The sequence below is a fragment of the Pelodiscus sinensis genome, chromosome 2 (assembly GCF_049634645.1).
Source record: "Pelodiscus sinensis isolate JC-2024 chromosome 2, ASM4963464v1, whole genome shotgun sequence".
Taxonomy (NCBI): Eukaryota; Metazoa; Chordata; order Testudines; family Trionychidae; genus Pelodiscus; species Pelodiscus sinensis.
Window position 1 is genome coordinate 87,049,051 of NC_134712.1, and position 16,707 is coordinate 87,065,757.

At 39.1% G+C, this 16,707-nt stretch overlaps 1 protein-coding gene across 2 annotated transcripts in view; it reads left to right on the forward strand.

The window, feature by feature from the left end:
- GNAL (G protein subunit alpha L) overlaps positions 1 to 16,707 on the forward strand; it is a 312,920-nt gene that overhangs the window by 285,292 nt on the left and 10,921 nt on the right. For both annotated transcript variants that reach the window (XM_006117488.3, XM_014570679.3), the window contains exons 6-10: positions 5,589 to 5,643; positions 10,498 to 10,571; positions 11,531 to 11,589; positions 12,011 to 12,131; positions 13,864 to 13,994. In XM_006117488.3, coding sequence (XP_006117550.2) covers positions 5,589 to 5,643; positions 10,498 to 10,571; positions 11,531 to 11,589; positions 12,011 to 12,131; positions 13,864 to 13,994 — 440 coding nt within the window. The remainder of the gene's footprint in view (positions 1 to 5,588; positions 5,644 to 10,497; positions 10,572 to 11,530; positions 11,590 to 12,010; positions 12,132 to 13,863; positions 13,995 to 16,707) is intronic.

Consider the following 16,707-nt stretch of genomic DNA (forward strand, 5'->3'; position numbering starts at 1 on the left):
GGTCTTGGACTCAGGGATTTGGAGTGTGAGAGGGCCTCTGAGCTGAGTCTGGGGCAGGGGCTTGAGGTGTAGGAGGTTCATGAGTGGGGCAGGGGATCAGAGCTGGCTCCAGCTGGACACTGCTTACCACAGGTGGCTCCTGAGTGATGGTGCAGTGAGGCTAAGGCAGGCTCACCCCTACCCTGGCCCTGCACCACTCCCAAAAGCAGCCAGCAAACTCCCTCCATCCCATGCCCTGTTGTGCCCCCTCTTTGCTCTGTGGAGATAGGTTGTCCCCTCTCCTCCTGTATCCTAACATAAGCACCCCTCCTCTCCCTTCCCTGCTCTGTACAGCAAGCAGGGGGCTCCCAGGGAGGGGCAGCTCAAAGGCAAAGGTCAGGAGATGAGCAGCAGTGTGGGGAAAGGCAGCTAAAGTGCCTGCACTTGATAGCCTTTTGGCCAAACCAGTCAGAATCACCTGTCAGAGGCTCCAATATCTACCAGTAGATCCTGATCTACTGGTTGGTGACCACTGGTGTAGAGGTTGCTATGTAAAACTCCTGCACTGAGGGTTTGCTTAGGTACAGAAGGGAGTGTGGTTTAGTAAATGCTGCCCTCTACAGCATTTAATCTACTATTAAAGTTAATTGTATACATTCAGAATAGTAATAGAGATGTAGCCGTATTAGTCTGATCTTGCTGAAACAAAAGACAGGACTATGCAGCACTTTAAAGTCTAACAAGGTGATTTATTAGGTGATGAGCTTTCGAGGGCCAGACCCACTTCCTCAGATCAAATTGTGGAAGAAAATTGGCATGACCATATAGCCCAAAGGGATACAATAAAAAAAGTGAACACACACAAAATTGACAAATCAGATTTTAGAACAGAGGGCTTCCCCCCTCTTCCCCCCCCCCCCCCGTTCTAAAATCTGATTTGTCAATTTTATATGTGTTCACTTTTTTTTTATTGTATCCCTTTGGTCTATATGGTCATGCCAGTTTTCTTCCACAATTTGATCTGAGGAAGTGGGTCTGGCCCCCGAAAGCTCATCACCTAATAAACCATCCTGTTCGTCTTTAAAGTGCTGCATAGTCCTGTCTTGTGTATACATTCAGGGCTTTCTAAAATCCTTTTTTTTTTTTTTTTTTTTTTTTTTAAGTCCTGGCTCTTATCTCCCCTTGCTAGGTATTGTGCTCACTTGCAACTACTTAGTCGTAGTGTGTGTGTGTGCGCGCGCGCTGCGCGCATTGAAATAGATATTTGTACATCTAGAGCACAAAAATTAAATACTGGAAATATTTTTGCCCAATAGAACTCTTAGATTATACAATAAAAACATACCTGTAACTATGTTTTAAATATTACATAAATAAATGTGAAATTTAGTAACATTCTCTGTGTCTATATTAGGTATTTTCTTTTGTGGTTGTTTACAGTTGGAATTAGAAAACTATATTCTTTTTTAGCTACAGTAAGGGCTCCAGGCTCCAGAATGGATTAAAAACAGATGCTCTTTTACTGCCTCTGTCTAATTTGAATGTCTGTTCATTGTGTTATTGATTCCCTTTCCTGCATAGAAAACCACTGCACAATCCTACCGAGGATGAACTAGAATGCTGCAAAGAGCACGAGGAATATTTTAAAACTATATATTATAACATTTAAACACAAACCAAACCAAAAAAATTATCCTATCTCTGTTAATTGATTTCAGTGAAAATTTTCAGGAAATCATTTATAGAGTGATGTTTTTAGTGTTTTGTATATCATCAACAGAATATTTCACCAAATTTCTCTTTGATTATTGAAAAACAGAGTGGAGTGAGCACATTGCAAGTTTGATTGAAGACCATCAGTGTGACCTTGTAGAATTAAGGAAACTAGAGCATTCCCTAAAGCAACAATCTCTAGTCTTGTGTCTTTGAGAGTAGTGGCATATAGGGCATGGAAAGCCATACTCTGATCTAGAAGACATATTATAATAAAGTGTTACCATCACAGAATCTTCTCTCATAGCAGCTACCCAGGAGAGAGCTCATTTTCAGTTTCAGTTCTATAAGTAATTGTGATAGGTCTTATAATCATAAAATGTCTATCTGTGGCCTGTATACAGGAATAATTGCCCTCCCACAATTAGATGAGTTTCCTGCATAGGAAGGGTTCTTTCTGCTAGAATTTTTACTCTAACCAAGAGTCTCCTTCTGTAACCTATCAAAAGTATAAACAGTTACTACTCCCCAGCTCCTTTACTTGGAATGATGACAAAGAAGTATCACAAATCTATCTCTGTAGATTTCGATAAATAAAGGCAATTCAAAGTCTATGGAAATACTAGTTCTGAGTTTGAGTAGCTACCATCAAAGAATGTCTGAGGAAACACTTTTTCAGTGATACAAAACTTCCATTTCTAGTTTTGTCAGATCTCAGGATTACAAACTTTAAACTTGTTGCAGGTGCAGAGTTGAATAATTCTGTTTCTGGGGTTAAGACCATTGTAATTTCTGAAGAGTGTGGAAAATGTTGGTGTGCTTCCTTTTATTTGTATTTATTGTAGGACTATCCATACGGAATAAATGTTTCCCCTTGATAATTCAGAAAGAGACTTTGATGTACAACTATCTACTGTTACCTAAACATTTATGAATCCTATTTTCAAAAATATTTTCCTGGCCACTATAGCTGCTCAAATTCCTATGGTTTTTAGAAAGTGATAATACCTAGTGATAGTTTTTCTCTATGCAGGTCTGGAACTGCACTTTCATGTTCACAGCTTTCATGATAAAATCTAGAGAATGCTTGTCAAACTGTCAGCTGAGTTTCCTAGGAAACTTGCTATGGATATTTATAAAACTACAGATAGACATAATAATAGATAGAAAGAATAGTGCCAGGTGATTATTATTATTTTATTTCTCCCATCTATTTTAACATGCTTTAAGTCAACAATGAACTAAACTAGTTTACTTATAAGGGCTTGATGATCTTTCCATCAATTTTACCTTCCACTTCTGCATCATCAGTTTAAAATTAAATAAATAAATAACAAATTGTTCCATGTCAGAATATGTAAAACATCGTATTATAAAGTGTACAGTAGAAACTAACTGTAATGTCAAATATAGAACAGAATTATTCATAAATAAAAATAGGATTGTGAATTAATAAATGTAATTGGACCGTCTATACTGTGCTGTAGTTTCAATACACACATGAAAGCCTACATGTTTAATCTGCATTTCAATGCAGATTTATGTAAAACACTGCAGGGTTGACAAAAATAATGAATGTATGTTTGGCAAGAATATACACAAATAGAGGATTTGTCAATACAGTAGAAATTCATTTTATTTCCTTAGCTTTATATATTGTGTAGATTGTGTGCATAGACAAGTATAAAGAGAAAAAATTATTTCCCCAGCTTTTACAGGTTTTCTATTGCATTTTTATTATTTAAATATTGCTGATGTAAGAATAAATAATGACAGAATGAATTCTCTCACATTAAGCATATCAAATCTGAAATTTTCATCTTGTATCTTTAGTATACCTGAAAACTGTAAATTCCAACAAGAGGCAATTAATAGAAGTATGTGGGGACTAATAGAAATTAATGTTCTGTGGAAATCAATTTTTAAAAACGAGTTCAAATTAATGTGTTTGGTGCTGTGATGGAAGAGGAAGGAGTCTGTGTGTTAAGTAAGATATCAGCTCAATATCTCCTCATTTCTGGAATCCATTACATGTACAAGCAGTGCACTTACTTGGTTATCAACTATGGTCTAGTACTGTGGTAATTAACCAACTAGATAATTTATATGCAGGGTATTTAAGAATTATTTTTCTCTCTGCAAATAATGATATTGGGTTTTTATTTTAGGGATTTGTTTTAAATTTGAGAAAACTATACAGCTCTTCAGTAATAAAAAAACAAGTAAACCATGGGAAATTTGCTAGAACAGGGTAGTACATTAAAAGGTTAATGCACTGTGAAGACACTGAGATTCTGCCAAACCCTAGAAGTAACATACATTGACCTATTAACATACATTGATCACCATATGTTTTTTCCAATACACATCACACATAGCTAGTTTCACTAAATCATAAACAATATTGTTATTTTTTATATTAATGTACATATCATTTAAAAATGAACTTGTGATCATGGAGTTACCAGATTATTATATCTCTGTTATCTGCAGTAATGGCAGCAGAAAACCAAAAAAATTACAAGTAAATTTTTGTGTTTGTCTTATATATGTATATATTTAAATGCCATAATTATATGCATGTACACACTTTATCTTTCGTTCACTTTAAATTTGCCTTCATAGCAGAGTACTGTACAAATACAGTTTGGGGGGGTATTTTTTGCAACCAGTGTGTGCAGAGCTATCTGTTGGAGTCACTCTGAAAGTCAGGAGTCCAATGTGTCTTTGTATTTCCCACTATAATTAAATAAATTCCATGTGCATACCCTTAAAATTAGAAAAATTGGATGTGAGGGGGGAAAACTTGCTAATTCAGAGAAATCTTGATAACAGTAACTTTATACCATGCAGTGGATTTACTGACAAAGATTGTGCACAAAAGACAATCCAGAAATTCAAGAAAGATTCTATGTAATTGAGGCAATCCCTAAAAATAAGCCATCTGGACTCAAACAAGTAAACAAATTAAAAAAAACCTGGGGAAGAGACCCGCATTTTAATTAATACCAGGCATTTTGAATTTCCTTACTTATATTATACTTACCTCTTTATAGTAAATGATTAACATTAATAGAATTTTAAAATAGGTTTTGTTTATAAAACAAACCTCTCTTCCCACTTTCTTTAACCAAAACCTAAATTTTAGTTGTAAACAACTTGACAATGTTCCTGTTGCATAAATGCATTATTTTATATGAGGAAGCATGGATTAAAACCAATATTTTAATTTAATGCACTTTTACAAACTTTATATATTCTTTGATTCCAGTTGACTGGTTTGTGGGTATTGTATGACAATAAGTACAAAGCATAATGTTGCACCAAGAACTGGGTAAATGATATACTGGGGACAGAAAATAAATAATGTTATTTAATCAGTTGTTAGGCTTAGGCCTTAACCTTGAATCCATCCTTTGATAAATGCTAGAATCTAAAATTGAAAAAAATCAGTGGTGGACAACCTAGCGGGTTCTATGCCCACAAGACATTTTGTTTACCCACACACGGGGTTATCAGATTCTGCTGGTTTCTGTCTGTGTAGTTTTTTTCCTACCGGTATTACTAAAGTGACACACACATAAAGCAAGGGTATGTGAAGTAAGGTATATGCTGATTGTGCACAACATTGACTGAGAGAGCAGAGCGTGCCCTCCGCATCCAATCAAAGCGCTACTATTTTTCAGTTATCACACCCCATAAATTCTAGGTACATAAGTGCAGTTAGCAAAACTACCCTATTCTGGGAGACCGAATTTGTTATAACAATCTTGCGGTCCACTGAGATGAAGGAGGGCTATTCATGCAGCCCACTCCTTATCCTAGGTTGTCCATCGCTGGGTAACAGAGATGGTAGAATTCACACATACTAAGTATGTGTTTGTTTTTTATTCTAGCTTTCTGGAAAGAATTGACAGCGTCAGTCTGGTTGACTATACACCCACAGACCAGGTGAGTGAAACTGAAGAGGTAGCGCGTGAACTAGGGTATCTGTTTTTGAAAGTTAGTAATTTCTACTGTAATATAGTTTCTCTTGGGGATGGGAGACAAGAACCTCATTTACATTAATTATTTATGTCAACATTACTTTAATCTCAGCTGCTTTTCATGTCCCATAGAAATAAGGGAAACTATATAGTTCTTGAATCCAGTGCGGTACAGCCAGCACTCTAAGGAGACAATGAAATATTCCAGTTCAAAATATGTTAGTCTCCTTTCAATGGAACCAGCAATATTAATACAGTCAGTGTTGTTGTTGACTCCTGTGATCCATCTGTTCTTCCTTCCTACTTTCCATGGTGTCTCCCTCAAACCACAGCATCTGGCACTGATTCAGAAATCCCTAGCTTTTCTGGGAAAGTCTCCATGGGGGATGTAACTACCCATTAAAAATGTTAACCACTTAAACAATATAATTTTAATCATTTAATCGGTAAACCAAAGGCTGATGCAGAGGAGGTGGGGTCCTGCTAGCCAGCCCATGGTAAGCAAGGAGCTGCTCTGGCCCCACCACTGCTGGGGTCCTACCAACCAGACCCGCCTCAGGTAGTAGGCTCCTGCCCAGCCCTCTGGTAAACATTGCTAAACAGGCTGATGCTTACTGGGTAACTGGTTAACCTTTTACGTCCCTAATGTTCATATGTGAAAGAAATGTTTAATTTCTGCTTAGTAAACAGGAGAAAGATGGTGCACTGAGGACTCTGCCGTCTGTTTGTGACAGAACCAGAGCTGTGTGATAGTTATCCACACTAGAGTATATGAGGAAGCAGCTCTGGGGAAAGCATACCTAATGAGTTTGTTCACACTGAAGTTCTACTAAGCCAGTGGTCTCCATCCTTTTTAAGCATGAGATCACTTTTTGAATTTAAGTGCAATCCAAGGTCTATCTCACACCCAAGTACCCTTGCCCCATCTCCTTTGTGCTCAATGTCAGAGGCCCTGCCTCCTGCTCACTCCTCAGTTTCACCAGGCTGGGGCAGGCAGTTGGGGTGCAGGCTCTCGTTTTGGATTAAGTGATTTGAAGTATGAGAGGGGCTCTGAGCTGAGCCTGGGGCAGGCAGTTGGGGTGCTGGAGGTGGTTCTAGGGGCAGGCTCTGGGAGGGTGATCGGATGCAGGGGTTCTCAGAGTTAGGGCAGGGGCTTCAGGTACAGGAGGGAGTTCATGACTGGAGTAGGGTTTTGGGATGTGGGCTCCATATGGGCACTGCTAACCTCAGGTGTCTCCTGGGTGGTGGCGCAGTGAGGCTAAGGCAGGCTCACCCCTGCCCTGGCCCTGCACCACTCCCAAAAGCAGTCAGTAAACTCCATCCCAAGTCCTATTGTGCCCCCTCTCTGCTCTGTGGAGATAAGATACAGAGTGGGAGAGGGAGTACCTTGACATCAGCACTCTTCGCTCCCTCCCCTGCACAGCAAGCTGGAGTCTCCTGAGGGGACAGCTCCAAGGCAAAGGGCGAGAGACGAGCAGCAGTGTGGGGAGGGGCAGCTGAAGTGCTGGCACTTGAGAACCTTTTGGCCAAGCCAGTCAGGATCACCTGTCAGAGGTGCCAAGATCTACTGGTTGGTGACCACTGTGCTAAGCCATAAACATGTTAGAAGGGGAATGATTTCCTTAGTTTCATGTTGGGACACAGATGCATCATATGAATGTATCATGTGCACCCTTAGAACACATTTCTATTCAGTTGGACCAGGGCACTTGGGGTATCATGTGCACCCTTAGAACACAAAGTTTATTCACTTGGGCCAGGGCACTTGGGGTTAAATAACTTGTGTATATTCATTTACATTTTAAAGCCTCATATTTCAGGATCAGCTAAGAGTGACCTTTCTTCACTGTAGCTACCGAATGTTACATTAGGCTGACCTCCCATTTTTTTAAATTGTTTCATTTTATTTTGTTACGGCACCCAGAGGTCTTCCAGCATGGGTTCCAAAAATTTGTCTTTCAGTCACATACTCCTCTCCTAGATGCCTTGATGCTATATCCATTTGTGCCTCCAATGATTTAAGCTGAAGTATTTACATTTTTTCATTACTCATATTACAGTAGCATCTAAAGGTCCTAATTAACATGAAAGGCCCCATTGTGAGGTGCTGTTCTGGAAAGCTTGCAATGTAAATAGGCATATACAGGGTGGGAGATAGAAAGTATTGTCTCATTTTGCAGTTGGGTAACTGCAGCACAGAATGATTGATTGACTTAACCAGAGGTCACACAGGAAGTCTGTAAGAACATAAGAACGGCCGTATTGGGTCAGACCAAAGGTCCATCTAGCCCAGTATCCTGTCTGCCGACAGTGGCCAGCACCAGGTGCCACAGAGAGGGTGGACTGAAGACAATGGTCAAGCGATTTGTCTCCTGCCATCCCTCTCCAGCCTCTGACAGAGGCCAAGGACACCATTTTATCCCCTGGCTAATAGCCTTTTATGGACCTAACCTCCATGAAATTATCTAGCTTCTCTTTAAACTCTATTATAGTCCTAGCCTTCACAGCCTCCTCTGGCAAGGAGTTCCACAGGTTGACTACATGCTGTGTGAAGAAGAACTTTCTTTTATTAGTTTTAAACCTGCTCCCCATTAATTTCATTTGGTGTCCTCTAGTTCTTCTATTTAGGGAACTAATAAATAACTTTTCTTTATTCACTCTCTCCACACCACTCATGATTTTATATACCTCTATCATATCCCCCCTGAGTCTCCTCTTTTCTAAACTGAAAAGTCCCAGTCACTTTAACCTCTCCTCATATGGGACCCGTTCCAAACCCCTAATCATTTTAGTTGCCCTTTTCTGAACCCTTTCCAAGGCCAAAATATCTTTTTTGAGGTGAGGAGACCACATCTGTATACAGTATTCAAGATGTGGGCGTACCATAGTTTTATACAGGGGCAGTAAGATATTCTGGGTCTTATTTTCTATCCCTTTCCTAATAATTCGTAGCATCCTATTTGCCTTTTTGACCGCCGCTGCACACTGTGTGGAAGTTTTCAGAGAACTGTCCACGATAACTCCAAGATCTCTTTCCTGATTTGTCGTAGCCAAATTTGCCCCCATCATGCTATGGCAGAGCGAGGAATGGATTCTGAGTCTCCTGAGGCAGGGGGCCTTAAACACAAGACTATCCAGATACACCATGAAACATGTTGCAGTGCATAGGCATTATAACTACAGTATTTGTAAACAATATTCACACACAAAAAATCATACAGCAGAGTGAATACAAAACAGAAAGGGAATAAGCAAATAACAGATTACTAAAACTGATAAAGTGATGATTTTGCAGCTCGAAGGTGGTTGCCTGACGCTTGCTGCTGTAGAAAGTAGAAAGTTATGTTATGTGTGTTATCTGAGCAGTTCTCACACCTCTGTTGTTTTCATGGGGCCTTTGATATTTGGAAGAGAGAGAAGCTTTCTTTGGGCAAGACATGTGCCTTTGTCCCATGAAATTCTTTTCAGGTTTTTCTGAGAGGGAACTTAGAAAAATCATCATTTCTCTTGCATTTCTCAGGAAAATGTTGGCAGCTGGGTTACTGGCAGGTGTCTGATTAACTACCCAAAGCACCTGAGCTGTGGGTATTGGAGGGGAGAGAAAGAGACTAGCTTGGGCTCCCCTCTCCATACTCAGTACACCACCCCACATTGCTCATTTCTCTCCCTTCTCCAGCTTGTAGCACCATATGTGGGCTTGAAACTCTCTCTTAACTCATTAGGGGTAATGGGGAGTGAGAGACGTGAGCCAGTCTGGCTCCAAGAGTCCCTGGCCAAATCAACTCATGCCATCTTCCAAAGTCAGCACATGGAACAGTTCCCCCAAGTCCTAGGAGGGAAGAAGAGAAAGTGCGAGAAGTAGATCAGGCTTCTTCCCACCTCTGAGCCATCTTCTGCAGCTAGTTCTGTAGCTCAAGTCATAGTAGTCTGGGCTGCAGAAGTGGAAGGTTCAGGGTTCAAACTCTGTTGATAAAGTTGTACGGTAGCACATAGTAAATTTTAAAAATATTTTTCATTTTTAATAAAAATCTAGAAAATTACATTAAAAATTACATTAAAAACTATGTGAAGAATCTTCAGGGGGTAGCCAAGTTAGTCTGTACAGGATAAACTTAAAAAACAACAAATGGTCTGGTAGAACTTTATAGACTAACAAAACATGTAGTTGGTATCATGAGCTTTCGTGGGCACAGAACTCCGGTCATCTGTAAAGTGCTACCAGACCATTTGTTGTTTTTTAAGTTTGTGAAGAATATTTGTTTTAAAAGTTAAGTAGTACTCAAAAGACAGGAAGTGCCAGGTTTACAGCTGTGCATATCACCTTAATTCTGCATGCTGTTAATTACAATACAATCTTTAATTACATGATCACATACTGATTTTCCTTAGGACTCATTCGGGGCATGAGGAGGCAGAATTGAGGTTGCATAAGCAACTGTAAATCTGGAATTTCCTAACTTGTGATTGCTTCACTTTGCAGCCGAACATTTTAAACTTATTTTTATATAATTTAAAGTACATTATCCATCTTATATGTTGAACTTTATACAATCATAGGAAATAGTCTTCTGTATGTGCTTAGGTGGATGAAAATGTTGGACATAGGCCTGTTTTTATAAAGTCAAGATTATTGTGGGCAGATCTAATTATGATATTTTATTTGTATACTGATTGGGTGAACTTGCATGTTGATGCTTCTAAACAAGACAGATTTTACTTTACTAACAATAAACATCAAATACTTTCATGTAAGGGAGCATTTGAAATTAAAATAAGAAGGTGAAATATCATTCATCTCTGTGTGTTTTCTTATTTCCAGGATCTGTTAAGATGCAGAGTTTTGACATCCGGGATTTTTGAAACAAGATTTCAAGTAGATAAAGTAAATTTTCAGTAAGTGTTTTAGCAATAATTTATGGCTATTGTGCTTATTTTGAACCAGTTGATTCAGATGTACTATTTTACACCTTTTATTATAACTAGGGTAACTCTTCCAACCCTTTTGTCTTTATATGACGTGTACTCAAAAAGAAAAGAAAGTTGAAAACTGTAGTAATGTCCTCTAGTATCTATCCTGGGTGTATCTGTGGTGGATGTTACTTATTATTTCATTTCATTTCATTTCTTTACATTGGCAATTTACACAGTTCTTACTTTGCTTTCTTTGGGATTGATGCAGTCTTCTTTGGAATATTTGCATCAGTAAGAGTTTGAAGAATTGGGCCCAAAGAACTAAGTTTGTTCTTGTTCTGAGTAGATGTAAAGTATGGGTTTTGAGGTTTTATATTGTTTTTCTATTAAAATACTCACTGTTTTTTTTACATGCATCTTCAGGTTGCTTGTAGTTATTATTTTTAACCAAAATATTTATCAATATTGTGCCTCTGAATCGTAACTTCCCTTCTGAGTTTTCAAAATATTCTGAAACTTGTGCCTGTTAGAGCATGGTAGCTCCAAATATTTTGTCCCTAAATTTATAAAAGTCTCTCACATAAAACTTCACCTATATATATATATATATATATATATATATATATATATATATATATATATATATATATATATATATATAGTTCTAAAGGCTTTAAACGTCTATTTCTATTTCATCTGCAGGAAAAGTGTGTGTAAGTATAAATGCAGTGGAATTCTCCCAGTCATGCAGAAGAGATAGAATGGTTATATCTGCATTTCATGCAACTCAATTTCAGGACCTCTTTTCCCCTTCAGGCAGTATTTCTTTGTTAGTGCCCTTGTGTCTGTCAGACGTTTTAAAGTGAACCCTAACCTTGCATGCTTTATGTGATTTTCCTAGTTCACACAAAATGATATAACATCCTATGGCTTTTTAACAGCATGTTTGATGTAGGTGGCCAGAGAGACGAAAGAAGAAAATGGATCCAATGTTTTAACGGTGAGTCTGCACCACGTGTTTAGTTTATCTGTTCTTTGCTGGAAGAGTTTCTGTATTATGCTTATAATTTTGTTTTACACTAAATTTAAGTGAGCCAGTCCCTTTTTTCAAAAACGTCAGTGTGTGTTTTATTATTTTATCAGTTCGTTGCATATTTTCTTAAGTTTCTTTTACTGAATGAAGTGTTTAAAGCAAAACCGTCTCATTTGAACAGAGATTAAAATTGCACTTCACCATGTGACATTAATAAAGGAACCCAGCATCACATATTATTTCTTCCTATATAAATTAGAGTACACATTGCAGATGGAGTTGTGTGGAGCCGTTGTGTGGCTGCACTGAAATATTACATTGTTCAGCCTGTTTTGGGTATATGAAACATTCTGTTCTCTTTTTTTTTTCTTTTGTGTGTTCCACCAAGATGTCACTGCTATAATCTTTGTTGTGGCCTGTAGTAGCTATAACATGGTTATAAGGGAAGACAATAACACAAACAGACTACGGGAATCCCTGGATCTCTTCAAAAGCATCTGGAACAATAGGTAAAAATAAATCTCTTTTTGAAGTGTTAACGTAGTCAGTAATAACAAAATTAGTATTACACTTACATTTTTCTAAGCATTGTTCAAGCATTAATTACTTAAATATTAGCTAGTAATTTCTAATAAAATAGATAATAAAAACCTAATTAAAGGCTCAGTCAAGTACTTTTTCTGTTATTAATGTCTCTGTAGCAACTTATAGAAATGTGAAAAAAAAATACCTTCCCTTACCAGTTGAAAAAAACCTTTGCCACTTTAAAGTGAACATGTGCTTGAATGCAGTAACACCTCGCTAATGAGCAGGTCCCATTGCTAAGTATTTAGATATTTTTTGTTCAAAAAATGTTAAGACAAGACCAGAATGTTCCCTGCTAAAAATCTTGAAGCACCACCCACTGCACTAACCCCTCCACAACACCATTTAGGGCTGCTGCAGAGACAAAACCATGTCAGTTTCTCAGTACTCTAATAGGATCATGGAGTTGAACCAGAAGCTAACAGGCCAGATGGCTAACCAGAAGCTTTAAAGATTCAGACAGGGAATGAGAAGGGCTTTGGAATAGTCAGCAGACAGGTCTCAAGAGCCATCACTACTTCTGTGTTCCTTGTGTTAAGCCCAGCTAAGGGGGGAAGTGAAAGCCAATTCTGACATCGCTATGTTTGAGTAGGAAAGATCAGGATGTTCTCATATTTCAGCTCCATTTCCCTCTCAGGTGGGAGGAGATACACTGAGGCTGTCCTCATCACAGCAGTATGGTAGCAGTAGCAGCAGCCAACTTCATGCACGTTCACAGCACCAGTCTCAGTACCACAAGAGCATACTGGCAGCGGCTCTCTTAAGAGTCATCTCCTGAAAACAAGTCCAGTGGGATTGCACCCAGTTATAAGCAAGTAGCACTGTTTAAGAATTTAAGACCCATTGTTTGGGTCAGGGTTAGCACATGATATGGGGCTCCATGGTAGGTCCAGGTGACAACATGATGTCACATTTCTTGTTCCCATCCCTAATATAGCCACAAAATCTTGCAAGCCATCATTTCAAGCAGCTCCAAAATCTGTAGGGAGAGTAGTATGAAACTTAGAGTTTGCCATTTACTAAAGTGAAATGTTACAAGGCTTGCTCTATCTACCTTTATGCTCCAGGGCATGAGGTGATTGCTAGATCAGTTCAGGAAGAATTTGTAGCACAAATCCCAGTAGTGTAGTGTCTCAATAATAGTCTGGTGCATTATTGTGGTAGAATGGGGTTTACTTCCCCTGACTCATCAAGTATTATATAGGCCACTGTCTGTGTCTGTGTGTATTTGTATGAATAATGTACAAAAAAAATAGGTAACTTCCAATATTTCTCTGTTGTTTTAGCAGAACCAAGCACATCTTTACATGCTGAGGAGCACTAGTATTAATTTTGTACTGTAACATTTTTTTGGAATTGTTAACTCTCTGGTGTCTCAGGTTAGCATTTCCTGATTTGGTGGTAGGGGGCTAATCTATAAAACAAAATTTTAAACTTGTTGCCTTCAAATATTTTAAACACGATTGATATATCAACCCCCATGCATGTGAATTCAAGATAACTAAATTATTAGTTTAGCTTGTTTTTTGGTTAAACTTGATTAAAAGACCACATAGGCCACGCAAAATAAGAAAGGCCATAAAAGATTTTCTTTGTGAAATGGTTGTCCGATGGATATGTTAGAGTTGGCATCAACATCTGGTTTGTTCTCCACAGGTGGTTACGGACCATTTCTATCATTTTGTTCTTGAACAAACAGGACATGCTGGCTGAAAAGGTCTTGGCAGGGAAATCTAAAATCGAAGATTACTTTCCTGAATACGTGCGTTACACTGTACCGGATGATGGTAAGATTTCATAACTGTTGGGATTAAAGTGGTGGTATAATCCTTGTTCTCACAAGTACTACAGAACACATAGATTCTTTAAATCCAGATGAGGATACACTGCTGTGATAAGAGGACACATGCAAGTACACAAAGGGAAAACTTTACTTGGGAAAGGTCTTCTCTTTGGTATGAATTGTAAAGTCTGAGGGACAGGTTTTGTCCCCTACTCTGGCACCATATCAGGGCCATTAACAGTTGACAAAGGAAGAATTCCCTTGACATAGGCACAGAGGATAACCATCCTAAACAGCCACTGCCCCTTCTCAAGTCCCAGGGTAGGAAAGATGGGGCAGATCAGTTGTGGGTGGAAGTGTGCTCATAGTGTTTGGCTCTAATGGGCTGCACTGCAGCTTGGAATCCAGAGAGTACAAAAATGAAATAGTGCCACCTCTGCTGTCTCTCACCTCCACGACAGTCTCCTTTGGCCTGGGCTGAGCCATCTGTGCTGCACCTCGTGACAGTGCAGCAGGGAATCAGACTCCTGTTCTCTATAAGGTCTACTTTTTTGGACATGTACCAAACTAAGATTTGTGACGGTTTCTGTATTCACCGACACTTACTGTCAGATTTGTAATTTCCAGTATTCATTTATTTGGACCAATGCGTTTTCATGGAAGAGACCATGCAGAGAACTAAAGTTCTAATAAATACATAACTACTGAAAATCCTAATTCCAGAAAGATCGACAAGGGTTGGTTTTCAGATTTTTTTGAAGATACATTAACACTTTTCTGTAGCATTTTGCAGGTATCAGCTCAGGTCTCTCAGCAGCCTCTGATTGGGAGGTATCCATATTATATCTGTGAAGAAGCTAAGAAACAGGGGGATTGTTGCTTGCCCAAAATCACAGCGAAATCTGTGGCAGAATAAGGAACAGAACTGTTATTTCCTGACTTCTAATGGGGTGCTTTAGTCACATGACCGTCCTCCCTGACAGTTTTTATGAACCAGTCAGTAAAAGAGTCTAAACATTATTACATGTATGGCTTATTATTAACAACAGAATATATGAGTGAAGTATTATGATTTATTTATTATCCTTCATTCTACTTTAAAATTTCCAAGGCTACCTATCTACCATACCATTTTTCAAAAGTAGTGGGAGGTGGAAGAGGCTTTCATTCATTACAATTTGGGACTGACTTGGTCAAAAATAGCCCAGGTGAATGTTAAGAAGGAGCCTTTTTTTCCCCCTCAAAGCTTAGATTATTTGTGGAGTACATTACAGCCACCAGTTGTCAAAAAGTAAAGAAGCAAAGTGTAATATCTCCGCTTCATTGATTTGATTTTACTGAGAGCCTCAGAAAATGAAATGGAATGTTCAAGCAGCTAAACATCAAGTGACGTGACATTTTTTTCTTTAATTGAGTGTCATTTTTTTAATCACAGCTGACGTTATTTAATCAACATCAGTGTAATAATTGTAATAGACTTGTCCTGTTCCTTGCCAGGGAGAGCAGAAGTGTATCCTAATAGCCTGTATGTTGTCCTCCCAATAACTGTTCTCTTTCACTGCTATAAATAGGAGTGAAAAAAACCCATATCTGTATTCTAGTAAGTCTTTCCCTTATTTTATTTGTAAGCATCTGATGAGGTATCTTAATTAAGTACAAAATTATGGTGGGATGAGATAGAATGAAGCAAATTATACCCAGCTTGTTTTCTTCACTCCACTGCTTATTTCAGGATTAAATTAATTCTATACCCAAAGCAAACAGAGTTGACATGCAGTCTGAGGAATGAATTTCCTGTACTGAACAAGAACATTAAAAAAATTGACCAGCATGCCCTAATTCAGCAAAATAATTAACCACTTGAGTAGTTCCATTGACGTCAGTGGGGACTCCTCAGATACATAGGGTACGTCTACACTACAACGTTAATTCGAACTAAGCTAATTCGAACTAACGGATCCAGACTAAATAACTAGTTCGAATTAGCGTTTTGCTAATTCGAACTAGCATGTCCACATTAAGTGGACCCTGAACCAGGCTTAAGGATGGCCGGAAGCAGTGCCGGCAGGGCATCAGAGGAGGACTTAGAGCGTGGAGATGCTGTCTCAGGCTAGCCGAGGGCTGTGCTTAAAGGGTCCCGACCCCCACCCCGGACAGACAGTTCTCAGGGGTGCCCCGCTTGCAAAGCAGTCCTGGCTTGGATTGCCCGGAGTACCCACACTGGGCACATCACAGCACTCAGCCATCAGACCGGCTGCTCTTGCCGCAGGCTGCCATCTGGGGAGAGGGGTCAATTGGGGGGCTGCAGGAGAGCTTCCACCCCAAAAGCCCGCAGAGCAAGCCCAGTCCTCCCCATCAGGGGCACATACCCCATTCCTCCCTCACCTCCTTCCACTTACCCTTCCCTAGCCCCTCTTCTTGATGTACAAAATAAAGGACAATTGTGTTCAAAAATTGAATCTGTCTTTATTGAACAAAACTGGGGGAGACTGGGAAAAGGAGGTGGGAGAGGGGAAGAGAGAGGCTGGGAGAGGGGAGGGCAACTAAAATGATCAGGGGTTGGGAACAGGTCCCATATGAAGAGAGGCTAAAGAGACTGGGACTTTTCAGCTTAGAAAAGAGGAGACGGAGGGGGGACAGGATAGAGGTCTCTAAAAGCAGAAGTTGGGTGGAGAGGGTGCATACAGAAAAGTTCTTCATTAGTTCCCATAAAGAAG